General features: G+C 33.6%; 1 protein-coding gene across 2 annotated transcripts in view; it reads left to right on the top strand.

The window, feature by feature from the left end:
* CNTN5 (contactin 5) overlaps positions 1 to 14,573 on the top strand; it is a 584,072-nt gene that overhangs the window by 441,657 nt on the left and 127,842 nt on the right. For both annotated transcript variants that reach the window (XM_079302225.1, XM_079302226.1), the window contains one exon: positions 203 to 305. In XM_079302225.1, the coding sequence (XP_079158351.1) occupies positions 203 to 305 (103 nt within the window). The remainder of the gene's footprint in view (positions 1 to 202; positions 306 to 14,573) is intronic.

A 14,573-nucleotide genomic window follows, 5' to 3' on the forward strand; every position in this document is an offset into this window, starting at 1 on the left:
GTACTCCTGGTAAACTGAAGAACATTTCACTGTATACATACTGGACCTGAGCACAGTGTATCAGATCAAGCGAGGCTATCTCCATCAATTACCAGCTTTACTGCTGGGCAGATTAAAAAAAACAAAAAAACACACCATGGGTCTTTCTGTCATAATGGAAAATTGATGATGTTTCATATTTTAAACATTTGTTATTTTCTAGGTGTGATGGGGGAATATGAACCAAAAATTGAAGTCCATTTTCCTTACACAGTTACAGCTGCAAGGGGAACTACTGTTAAACTGGAGTGTTTTGCACTTGGAAAGTAAGTACAGATTCTTTCATAATTAGACATCATTGCTTATTAAGATGAGAAATGCTAGATTTGTGGTTTCATTATTTTGCTGGATTTTATTTTTACAGACAGTCCTTATTGCACTCCCAAAATAACCACTTGACTAAGTAGCTAATTATGAACTCCCTAATTATGAAAAGAAAAAGTATCAATCTCATAAACAAAAAGAGTAAAGGTTTTTTAATTAAAAATTTTACCATACATCGATTTATTGTCTAGGATACTATCTACTATCTAATTAGAGCTTGTTCTGTCAAAATTCATATTTGGAAATTAAACAAATAGTAGAGTTTTCTCCTCTCCCAAATATTAATAATTTATACATTAAGCTAAGAGCACATTGTCTTCATCATGTCCTAACACACTTTGTCTATAGTTTCCACCTGACCTTGTAGCACTAGTATAGAATGGGTGTCTGCTATTCATGTCAAAGGATTTTTAGATGTTTGTTGGTAAAGGAGTTTAAGGAGAGAAAGGTGTAAGAAACTGAAACTAACATTACTTCTATACATTATTCAGATTATAGAATATAGGATGAAATTGATAACATTTCAGTTTTGTGGTGGTAGTTACTATTAGCTACTCAAGTTACTACTATGATTGTTTGCGAGACTTAGGCTGACAATGTTAGTATACAACCAGACAGAACTAAGTCAATTCTAGTGATTCAAAGAGATTATTTCTTCTTCAGATGTATGCTGTTAAAAATGATGTTCCTATAATGACATTTCTCTAGAGACATATAAAAAATTATAACAGATAGGGTTTTTCCAAAATACTTCATCAAACTGTGTGGTGCATTGAAAAAATATCGCTGTATTGAATTCTTTTCAGTTCCTTTTCATAATGATGTCCCTTTTGGAAATCTTGCCTTTAGTCTCCAAAGTTATGCTGTTGAATATCGTATATCCTTTTATGATATATATATATATATTATATATGCTTTTATAGTTCATGGCTTATCAAAAAAAACCAAGTTTCTCACAGCCTGGCCTTGATTAAAAGATAAGAGAAGGATTTGTGTTTGTAACTCCTTTGGAGCAACTTAACAAAAAAGTTAGTCTGAGAAATACAATATCTTACATACCAATCCTTCTTATTTACGAGGAATGAAACATAAGAGGTTAGGAGCTTTAAGACAATAATCTGTTTTCCTGAGGATCATTTCCCCAGCTTGTTTAGCAGGTCTGGTTTTTCAGAGTGACTTTTCAAAGCCTATCTCTACTATCTGAGAGGGTTTTTAAAATGTTTTTATAGTTCTTTTGATCTTCATGTGTCACTGGTCACTGCATTTTTTCTGTCCAGATTTTTCTCTCAATAGTTCTTAATTACTTTCTGGATGATATATGTCTGAAACTTACTCCCTTCTTGTTGGTTTTTCATCTTTGAACTATACCAAGATGCTCTCAGTGTGCAGGTCAACAAAAATAATGCACAAATAACTAAAGAGAAATTCTGACAGAGTTTTTCAGTTGTATCTATTTAGATTCAATGAAGCTGATGAAGAAAACAAATATGAGACAAGAACTTTTGTAGGGTAAAACACAAGTTTCATGTTTTATGTAGTAAAGATGAGGAAAGAGGTACATGACAGAGGACAGAAAAGCAATAAATGAAGAGATTCCCTGAGATGCTGAAATAAATGAGGAAAAGGGCTGCTCTGTAGAGGCTGATGGCTCCAGGCTCTCTTCTGTCAGAAACACTGCCAAGTCAATAGAGGCCCTTTTAGACTCTTGGCTATGGTTGAAGTAGTAACCAACATATTATTTCTTATTTTCCTCATTTTGCTGAAATTAAATTGCAGCTGCTGACAGATTACAAGTCAACTTTTCAGTGAAAAGGAGGTATGACATACATTGTCCTTTGCAGCCATCACTGAAAGGCAAGAAACAGCCCTACTGATACCTTCCATTTTCAGCATCATGAGATTTAGCAAGCTCTCTTAAAAAGATTCAATAACTATTCAAAAAGAAAGTAAATACTTTGATAAGGTTATTTCCTTTTTTTTATTTGGTATTATAATAAACAAAAAAAAAAAAAAAATCAAAGCCACCTGAATGATCAAGGAATTTAGGGTTATCTAATAGGATATATTGACCCCATTTGTTGATATTGTAATGGGCAGCTATTTTTACCACGCACATTCCTTATCTTCTTTCCCCAGCCATTAATGCACAATCAAATCAGCTGAGCTGAAATTGCTTTCAACTTAATATGGTAATAATTACATGAATGACATTTCAGGCACCATTTGAAACCTAGAGGCTGAGGTGAGAAGTAAAAATTCATCAAATCTTCTATTAATTTTCATAATTTTCATTTTTTTTGTCCCCATTTCTTATCCCTGGTGCCCTGTATGGGTTTTTGCTTGTGACATTGCCATGGGCCCCCTTTGCTAATCTGAGTCAACAACTAATTTGTTTCTTTTTTATTTAGTATTTTTAACTTGGTGTTTTCAATTCTTGTTGTAAATAACACAGGGGTTATTGCAGTCTCAAAACCAATAGGCTGCTGGTTTTCTTATGCTTTAATTAAGCTGTCCGAAACACTCTGCTCTCTCCACTGTAATTGTGAAAATGACAGACGTTCCAGTGAGATTTCCTGAGGTAGGCATTTGGCAAATATTCCAGGAAGAGCCTAGTCTTTAGTTACTGATTAATGATTTATTAATAGTGTTTATTTAGCTCTGTCAGTCACTATGACTGAAAGAATCAAATAAATTGAAGCTCTGAAGCTTTTGTCTTCAAACTAAAGTCAAATGTCTTAATTGCTTGACAGAGAAAAATATTCTGAGGAGGAATTTAGTCTGACCCAAGCAGTATGTAGCTCGTTCAGTTACAAGAGAAAATATTATGTTACTGATGCCACTTGCAAACAGACTTGGTAATTGTTAAAGAATTCAAAGTAATGCAGGAAGGAAATATCTCGATATTATCTTGTTTGTACTAGATAATGCTTCTTATCATGAGCATCAGCCATTGGCTAGGAAATCACTGCATAAATCAATAATTTACTGCTGAGGTTTAACAAGACAAGAACAACAGAGGAGCCACATAAAATTCACTGCATATACACATATATATATATATATATCAGAGTGTGAATTTTGCAATTAGTGACCTTTTGGCAGGATATATAGGCTGGCCCAAAGTTGCTTTTATGGACATACACATCTGCACACATCGTATGTTTCAATTACATCTATCTTTCACACATGTACTTATATATAGCATACAGATACCTTTTCTGCCACTCTTTTAATTATGTAATTTCTATTAGAAATACTTGAATTTTCTTTTGTTCCCTAACAAAACAGGGGATCACATATTTTTAAAAACATACTGAAAACCCACTGGCAATAGCAAGGTATTAACATCATCTATTTATTTTTTAAGTTTTTCAGAATAAAAGAAATGCTTCTTTTTAATTTGCAGAATTCCTACATCCTGATTAGTATTTACATAAAACATTGTTAAAATAATAAACAATTGAAAAGAGAAAGAAAAAAAATCTGAATTGAAAACTTCAAAACATCTAAATTAATAAAAATAATTCTAAACAGCAGTACATTAACATTTGCATTTCAGTAACACAGTTTTCACTCCTTGTGTCTTTTCCTATTTAAAAAGACAGCCTAATTTTTTTGTAAAACTAATAAATGAGCTACAAGGTAATGAGGTTTCTGTTTGTAGTCCAGATAATCCTGATTTTCTATGTCCATTTCACTGTCAGACCTTAGATTTCTTATGTAAATCAGGAAGACAGATCATGACCTTGTTCTTCAGAAGAGTTCTGGTGTGGAAGATATAATTTTCCTCGCTGACACTTTTGCACAAATTACAACATTCTTGGCTTTTCCTGCTTCAGAAATGTTATTTTTCAGACACTGTCTTCTGTGACAGCAGGTTTCCATTTTAATTTTCTCTCAAATATTACTGACTTTTCTTCCAAAAACATCTAGAGGCAACTGGTCCATTCTTTAATTTCTTTTTTCAAGCACTTTGTTCAAAGAATTAATTCTGTTGCCTTCACTTAGCTGCCAATTAGAAAGAGATAAAATTAATGCTGTTGATATGCAAAAGGACTCTAAGTTCAATCCCCACTATATGACACATTCATTAATGAAGCACTTTGGTGACAGCCATTCAAACATCCTTTAGCACATCCTGACTTTGGAGCATACTTATGTCATAAGTAATTTTAACATTATTGTTTAAATAAAGGGGACTTAAAGGCAGGCATAGATGCATAGATGGAAATACACTTTTTTTTTTCTTTTTTTTTTTTTTTAAGACTCAAAATGAACAAGTTTTCATAGTTTGAGAAATGAAACAGTACTGGTTTGTCCAAGTTGGCATGAAAAGCTGTAAGTTCCTGCCCTCTTCAATGAACCCAGACCCTTGGCCTCAGAGGAAAGCAAGAAATATGCAAGTGTCAGAAACATCTTTCTTTTTTTTCCTTTATTAGTCTTTCTGGCATATAACTCTAAGTTGTCTTCTTGCTTGCATTTAAAGTAACTCTACTCTCACTCCTTCACACAGTTTTTTGTATTGTAAACTGTGCATAATGCATACACCCTACCTGAGCCTCACACTTCAGCCTTTTCTTTAGTGCATTTTTGTTTGTACATTACACAAGACTTCAATTTTATTTTCCATATAAAAGTCATATTTCATTGGTTTTCTGGCTCTAGTCAGGGGAAAAAAAATAGACTTCGTATTATGATAGTGCCAGCAGCCAATTTTGAATGAGTAATCATATTTTAGTTCTCATTAAAACAAATTATAAGATGTGGGCTATTGCAGTACTTGCAGATTAGCAGAGTTTTCAATCTTTGCTTTTAAAATAAGGGCTGTATAGAATGCCAAAAGGATTGTTTTGCTCAAAACAAAAAGAAGTTTTATGCATCTCTTTATTTATACTATGAAGTTTTTAAACCACATAGATCAGCACATTGATATTTGAATCAAAAGAATCAATAGACAACAGTGCTGACAGACAATTTTTCTCATAAGCCCTTTGCTTGTTTTTCTGTATTTTCAAGACACTATTTTATGCCCATGCTATTTCAGCATGTACAGTAGTAACATACTCATATTAAACCAACATTCTTATAAAATACTAGGTCATTTCAATTTGGTAATGTCAATACTCTGTTTTTATTTTGAAATATACTTAGCTAACAATAAGAATAAATTAACAATATTTATATTTTATTACTGAATTACAGCAAGGCTGTTTTGATAGACGTGTAGTTCATTTTGTCATATTTAATGTTGCCTTGATAATTCTATTGTTAACTTAGTTTGGAAGAGATTTATAGCTCAGTTGTAAACATTCATCCCATCTGTAGTATAGCTTGCAAGAACTCAAATGAAAGTCCATTTAAAATCTTGCTTTCCAAATTCAATTAAATAAAAATAAAGTGAAGCTAAATACATTTAAGTCATACAAGTTAATGAAATTTAGTGACTTTTAATCTAAGAAATGTTCAAAATGTTCTCTTGAAATAATGAGCTCTGAATCAATTCAAATCAATAAATATCTCAAAGTTTTAAATCCATTAAATATATCGAGTTTTGTTACCTTCTCTGCCTGTTTTTTTTTTTTTTTTACCAGACTTTCCTAATTGATCTTCAAGCTTTTCTCAAAAATACTATTATTTGTTTTATGTCACTATCAATATTTTCTTTGCAGACCGTATACCTGTTGTGGATGCATCATCCTGAAAGTGTTTAAGGCCAGGTTGGATGGGGTCTGAGCAACCTGGTCTAGAGGAAAGTGTCCCTGCCCATGTCAGTGGAGCTAGAATTCAATGATCTTTGTTTCCTTCAAACTCAAACCATTCTATTAATCTATGTAGACAGAGCTTACTAAATATTTTTCAATATGCATAAATAAAGGCAAAGAGTTTGGATAAGTGGGTCTAATACCTAAGCAAAGATCAGAGCTGCCAAATAAAAAATTATTATGATTTGGTTAAGAGCATTAGACACTTCATGCAAAGTTTCTGAATAAGTTATTTTTGCTAGTGTGACTCATTAAGCCAATGACACAGGGAAATGGATATGAAGCAGGATCTAGATATTGCAAATCTTTTTGCAGGTGTAAAAAGACAGGCTTTGCAAGTCGACATTTTAAAGGGTTGTTTCAGTGAGGTCTGGCCAATATCTGGCAAATAATGCAATGATCAAGAGAATAATTTCAGAAAAGAGGGTTAAAGGTAGCCAGGAATGAATCTTTGGTCAGAGATTTCTCAGTACCTGATTCCTTTCTTTTCTTTGTCTACCGCATAAATATATGTGATTTTTGGAGGAACGAGAGGTCCACAAATAATAATTTCACAATGAGTCACAGATCCAGGTTGCACACTTCTCTATCTAGCACATGCAACTGCAACATCCATCTGGTCTCTGCACACAGGGGAACAGAAGATTCCAGCATTGCACCATTGTTCCCTAACTTCAAAGGACCGACTTTAACCATCTCTGCTCTTCAAATCTGTAAAATGCAGCCATTTACTTTCAGACCATCTGTTAAAACTATCAGCCAAGTCTTGCATATATTTCTCCTTGACTTCTGTCCTCTAGTTGGCTTATCTTGGCAAATCCAGTATTACCTACTAGTCTTGAATGTTTCCAAACAGGTCTTCCAAGATTCTTCCTCCAGACCTGGCAGGATCGAATCTCCTGTAACAAACTGTCAAGAGAACCAGACAAGATGTTCCTGTAACCAGACCCTTTCCCAGTAAACGTGTCAAAAAGGTCTCATGAGGATTTCTATTCCGGGAACAGGCACTTTTCTAACCTAAGTCTCCTAGTTAGTACCATGAATCCACATCTTGCTTCAGCCCTTGTATTTTGCTAAAGAGCAGCAGAGCTAACAAACTGGTGATACTACAACTTAAAATTAACCTCTGTTAACTGCAGTACACTGAAATCCAGGGGCATTGACAGGACTGAGCAGTCAAGGCAGGAAGCAGCAGATGAGTACTAGTGGGTACAAACATGGGAATAGAGGATGTTTCACTGGTATGTGTGTGTATATGTATATATATATGTATGTATGTATATATGTATATGTGTATATATGTATGCATTTATTTATTTATTTATTTATTTATATGCATACAAAATTAAAAAAGGACAATAACATCTGGATATAAATTTGGCTTCATTGTTTTTAGGGCCAAGTGTGACAGTTATGTTGTCAATGTACTCGAGCATGTCAGCTGTTCTCCCTGAGGATAAGCTGTCTTTTCCTTGGACAACTGTATGAAACTTCTCAGGGAGTGAATGGCTCTTTGCTAAGGATTCTGATAGTTCATGGAAGCTATCAGCCCTGGAAGTTTCTTAGTTATTGTCTTTTGGAAGCTATTAAGATACTTGTACTTTTTCATGAACACAAAACAGTCCTTTCCTCTTCCCACAATAGCGGTGGCACACAGAAACATCTTTGAGATTAAAGGTAACCTGGCATTAAATAAAGCAAATAATTCTAGATGCTACACGTCCAATTAATTGTTGGAACCTCGATTGAAATATTTAGTTGTTCTCCTACATATTGCAGAAATACTGTGGGAACAAGGCATGCCAGTAAATTAACATTTTCAAACCTCAAGCTAATTCATGGTGTAAAAGATCTCAAGCAGTAATTTGCAAGTAGTAATTTGCCTCTACCATCAAAACCAAGGTTTAGCATGATTTTCTATTTTTCATCAACAAGTCACAGAGACAAGACTTTTCTGTTTTCTCTTTTTAAAATGGAGAAACCATGCCATAGAGTATTAATCTTGTTTAATTATTGGCCCAAAATGAAACTGCACAGTAGATACAAAAACTGATGTAGAAATACTTGTTTCAAAGCTCCATAGGAGAAAAAAATCATGTCACTCCATGTCCCTTCACACCAGTTCTCTCTACTGGAAAAACGTTTTGTTAATTCTATCAGATGCCAGACCTGGAAGCTGTGGAAGCCACTTTTCAATTTAAACTTTTAAACACTCTGTGCAGAACAACATTTGTCAATGTTATAAGTAAGGATGTCCTTTCCCCTCAAGATAAGCTTGTGATGAGAGAAAGGAAGCTTTTTAAACACAGGCATGGCATCTTCAAGTTGAGTTTGTTTATATGTCAAAAATAGATCCAAGATTCTCTTTTTTTTCTTTATTTTTTTTTTCATTTGATAGCACAAAGTATTTATATCAAATAAATACTTTTAGACTTTAATGAATTTCATTTTTAGCTCATGATTAATAAGTATTTATGTTATAAGGTGCTAGAACCAGACTGGATTTTGTTTCTGGGTTTCAGGCTGGATTTATTTCTGTCTTCTTTTAAGTGGGCTGGTTCCTGAACAGACTTTATAATACTGTTGCAAATATTGCCATCATTCATAGCAATGTAATAAAGATTCTTTGAAAAATCTCAAGTAACACTCCCAGGCCTCATTCTGCCTCACTCTAAATCTAAAACATTAGTTTTCATTGCTTTTACCATATGGCATAATGAAAGTGGGAAAAAAACCTATCATGCTGTAAGTCCCTGTCAGTAGAATGTCATTCTTGAAGAAGCAATATTACCAATCTCTTCCCTTTCTCTCTCAGAACCATCAAAGAAAATTTATAAATGATGCTAAAAACCGTGTTCAGTAACTCGTGCAGCTTTGCTTTAAGTTTAAAGATGGAGAAGCTTTTTATTTTTTTGCATTCCAAGCTTACTATCAAGAAGCAAGAAGCATACATGTAGACATTCCTTCTGTGTCTGAGTCTGAAAGGATCAGAAGAAAAAAAAAATTCTGGAATTTCTCAAGAGGTCACCAGAGTTACCAGTGTTATGTTGCTCTTCAGGATTTCCCACAAAGAAATAAATGTATTTGGTACTATGGCAGAAGAGCCTTAAATGCAGCAATTCTGGAAATCATCACACTCATTGTCTTCAAACTCTGTCTGACCAGCAGGTTCAAAGTCCTCTTGCACTCTTCAAAAATGCTATATTTATGTTTATATTTACACCATTCTTGATAGTATTTAAAGATTTTTGGGACTTTTGGACTCTTGTAACTAGTCTTCCTCATCTTCTGCATCTGTATGCATATGCTGGCCTTATCTCTACAACAGAGTCAGGATGTCCTAGATCAATGTGCAAGCTACAGAAAGTCTGCCTAGATAGAGTTTTGAACAGAGGAAAATGACACAAAATTTCAGTTATAAAATAGCTTTAACAAAAGGCAAATGCCAGTTCTACTGCTGTAGTGTGGCCCTGAAGATCTGTATGAACATCTGCCAAATACATGTCATCTTTCCAAAGAAATTTTCTGCTTCAAAGCATTGTCTCTTACTTAAAATCATGTATTCTTCAGGTATTATCCCCTATAGTAAAATAGCAGATATCATATATGCCTTTTGCTTTTCAAGCTGTTTGAATTCCCTTCTCAACAGCCTTGATCAGTCACAGATTGGTGATAATTTTCCTCTTATGTCTTTAATATTTCTTAGAAGAATGCCCTCTTCAGAATGCCCCTGGATACATGCTGGGTTAGGGTGTGATATAGAGACTAGAAAAAATGGTTACTACATGGCTGAAATAAGAACAGGTTTTTTCTATCATTTTTAAATAGACATGATGGCTCAATACCTCTTCAATCCCACCATATAAATAGCATCTATAATAATAAGATGACAGAAATATAATACAGAGTTTTGTAATGAAGATAACACTGAACACATAGGAGGAGATGTTCACTTCTTTTGTACTAAATTTTTACCTGTGCTGTTGCGATTTCACCCAGAGTAAAGCAAAAAAAGACTGTATTTGGCACTTGGTGCCATGGTTTTGTTGAGGTGTTAGGGAATGGGATGGACTTGATGATCTTGAGGGTCTCTTCCTAGCCATTCTGTGAATTCTGTGAAACACTGTTACCCAACTTTTAAATGCAAAGAAAGATGTTGTGGAATAACTTTTCCACTTTCCTCATTATTTTTCAAACCAATACCTTTGCCTATTATGGTTCTTCTGTTCTCATTTGATTACACCTTAATCAGGTGACTCATTTGTTCATGATTAACTCAAATTTAAGAATTTGGAAAAAAACTTTAATCACCAAAGCTACCTGTTATATCATCTAACTTAGGGTATTGGACAGCTATGTTAGCTAAATTTAGCTGTTGATTGTTAAGTGTCAAGATTGAGACATCAGTTTAATCTCTGATCAACCAGTAAAGAGAAGCTCTGGAGTATAATTCACTGCAAATAATGAACCATTATAGAAAATGAATCATCTTTATACATGGCACTATTTTAGATGTGAGAGATGCTCTAACATGCCGTAATTTAAAGTGTGAATAAAGTGCTTGGAGCTGGGTATGCAGCCAAGCAGGCACTGTCCTTGCTCTGTGCCATAAAGAACAAGCTAGTAGTGGTGGTAAAGCACTTCCACATTAATACAGGATACTCATATATGTAGTGGATGTTTTTAGCACATTCATGGGCATCTGTTGAAGTGACCTGCAGACCTGGACTTGTTCTTGCACACTGGCTTCAAGCTCATCACCATTTGCTTCTATTCTCTTTTAATTTTTAAATCACCATACTCACAGCTGATGAATTTCATGAGTACTAACTACCTGTTAAAAAAGGAATGAAAGGAAATGAAATAAATGAAAGGAAAAGTGGTTATTGTGTCTCATAAAGCTCTGAACAGATTTATATGGGACATTCTAAAGGTAGATGTCAATGGTTGATAGGTATTCCTGGAAAGCATCTGACAGAGAAAATTTCATTATAGTCTTCAACATTTTAACCCTCAAAATTATTCTACAATAATGAAAGATATTTAACACAGTTGCAAGTCAGGGATGCATGAGAAAACACAGGGTTTTTTTCTAGTCCCCATAGGCATACAGAGGTTTGCAAGAAATATTATGATGTGAACTTGTGGGTTTAAAGGTGCAGCTCAGAACACCAATGCTTGGTAAAGAGAAATCATGGAGAGGAATTAAATTACAGTAGTAGATAAAGGTATTTCAAAATATCACATCAATCTGTACCAAATGAGTGTAGAAAAAGTGAGCTGTGCATTCCTATTTAAAATATTCTTGAAATACTAGGAGCTCAGATCCATGAAAAGGTATTTAAAATTCAAACATTACTCTTATATCTCTCTCCCCTTTCCCAAAATAAATATGTACTTTAGGGATGTAATGAAATTCTTTCACATATGAAATTGACAGGAAGAAGAATTGCTTCCAATAATTTTTTAAAAGATCCAATTTTTTTTTATTCCATACTTTATTGAAGCTTGTGAAGAATTCCAACTAATTCAATAGCACACATCCCAAATAATATACTGTTGAAAACTGACACTTACAATCTCTTCTAAATGTAAAAGGTAAAATTATGGTTCATATTTTCTTCAAATTCAAACTGTACAAGCTCACAGTAATGTCTATCACAGTCACCAGGGACCACTTATGTTTTTTATTTCAGTTTAGATTAATGTCAAGTTTAATTATAGTGTTTCTGAAATCAAGTAGGGTTTTTCTTGATGGTAGTAAGAGTTACAAGTAGCATTCAGAGGACTTTTTTTTCCAAAAGTGAGGAGAAATCTTGTCTTTGAACTCAACTGAAGCTCAAATCAATTTATTCACAGGAGTTGCATGTGCATTGTGTTGAAATAAACAAGGAAAATCTATTCCCATAAATATCTTCTGAGACCAAAATAGAAATGGATTATAATGGTTTTAAGATTCAATAATTATGCATATTACATTAAATTCATATTAATGCTAGAAATACTTCTGCAGTTGCTCTATTTTTCAAAAAGCTGTGGGTCATTTGAAAAGATGAAAACTGTGCATATGTTGGTTAGCTTTTATGCTGGACTTTAGGAGTTTTCTAGAACAGTCACACAATTTTATTCTTTCACATCCCCACTCAAGTGTTTCATTTCATTCTCACAGAAGTCACAGAGGAGAAATAGGTATAGATATATTTTTATTTCAGATGTAAAATTCATGTGTCACTTGTGAGTTATGTGAAAATAAGCTTCATTAAACAGAACTACAAGTTGTCTGCAAATACTGATTTGTAATATGAGAGTACTTTCCTTCGGAATCATTAAATCTGCACAGATAAAGTAACTTTATCTCTTTGAAAAATTCCACTTACTACCTCACACTGATGAAGAAATAACTGAGTTGTTTTAAAATGTACATCCTAATGACCCAGACAGGCAGTTTTCTCTGTTTGCTATGTTATACACATTTACTTGCTGCAGAAAACACAAAAGCAAATTTCAAAAAGTTAGTTAAATGCAATTTAAAGGAAACTTTCCAAATATATGAATTTCAGAATTATCTAATAACAGCTAAACGAGACAATTTTCATGGTTATAAACTTCTGACTTTTTCTCAGAAATACACACCACTACCAAAAACACTACCAAAAAAAAATCGTTTTACTGTTATTCAGCAGGACATGTTTTCCTCCATGACAATAGAGAAGAGAAGAAGCATTTTTGTCACTGATTTTACTGGTAGCAGGGTTGAAAGCCAAATAATTAACAAGATGCAGTGAGTATGACACTGTTAAGATCCCAAATAAAATGTGTCTGTACACTCAGTCATAAAGCAGCAGTTGCTGAGTCCCATTACACTGTACCAAAAACAAGAATTCCTATTCCCATTGTGGACTTGTGTTGTGATAAATAATGATCAATGGAACCCTTATCTGGCCACAGTAGATGTTTTGCAGCCAGTAATCTTGACACGATTATACTCCATATAAAAAGAAGACAAGAATACAAGGAATTAACTCCTAAAGCTGAATGTGAAACACAAGACTTTGAAAATCTCCACAAGTCGTTCAAGAACAAGTCTAAATTTGAATATCAGAATGAAGTGTGCAATTAGAAATTAAATCTGAGAGCTAAAGAAGGGGGAAAAAAGAAACAAAGATTGCTAATTGTAATACATCTGATACATACATATAGCTATTAAAGTATAGCAAATCAAAATATGTTCTTAAAGATGTGAAAGGAATATCATAACAGGTAAGGTTAAGACAGAAAGTTTTATTAGTGCATCAGAAAGAAATGTCCTCTTTATCCCTCCTATTTAAAATGTAGCATGTTGAAGAGCTCATATCAGGTAGGAATGAGAAGTTCTTTCAATCTTCTAACTGAAAAAAATGGAAAATAACTTCTAATAGGAAACAAACTATAAATTAGAAACATACAAGCTGCAGAAGAATCCTCAAACCAAACTCACATGATACCAAAATTTTACATCAGTCTCCAATAAAGTAATTTAAGATTAAAAAATGAGAAAGCTACAAAACTTCTATGGTGATAGAGGGAAAAAAATAAAACAAAAGAAAGAGGCCTTATGATCCACACCCCTCACATGATCTACACTCATCACATGATCCAGAAATGTCTATAAAAAGAAAAGAGACCAGCCTGTTTTGTTTAGAAAGGAGAAAGAATAAAATGTTCCATACATGTATTTCTTCTGTCGTTGACAGTGATAAAAGATCATTTTGCAAGAATAGCAAGATATTGTAGGGACCATGTCTCAGATATGAATACATACACACTCACAATGAAGTTCATTTGGTCAGGTTAATTAATCAGTGCAGCAAACTGATAAGGGAAATTATTCTTTTCTCTTTCTGGTATATTAAAGTGAATTCCATATGGGACTATATGTTGGTTTTGTAAGGAAATGGTGTTAATAGGCTCAAAGTAATTCAATGATATGTGACACTCAGGATCTTCTGATAATCTATTGCATGTTGGGAATTGTCCTGATCTCTATAAAGTACTAGAATTTGGAGCATCTTGTCTGCAAGTTTGAGTACAACTGCAGTAATTCACAGCCTGATTCTAACTGCTTGAAGAATAACCAGAACTTGCTTGTCACATAGTAAATTTTTGTGTCTCAAACTGGATACCCTGAAATATTGAGATAAAGGTGATACCCTTAATGAAACTTCATGCATTTGCAGCAAGTGAAAGTTAGGAAATCATGGCAGCAATTCATAGCAGTTTTGAATTTAAGCTAAAGTAATTTGAATTTGAACTATTATTAAGTGCTTTTCCTCTGCATTTCTAAACTACCACAAGGTCCTGTGTTCATATCTAAGTTTAGACTAGAAATAAATAAAAACCATGTTTTTTGAAAAAATTGCATTTTCTTATATGGTGTCCTCCAAGCTTCTTGTGGAGTACCTGAAGCAG

This window comes from Erithacus rubecula, assembly GCF_903797595.1.
Source record: "Erithacus rubecula genome assembly, chromosome: 1".
Classification (NCBI taxonomy): Eukaryota; Metazoa; Chordata; class Aves; order Passeriformes; family Muscicapidae; genus Erithacus; species Erithacus rubecula.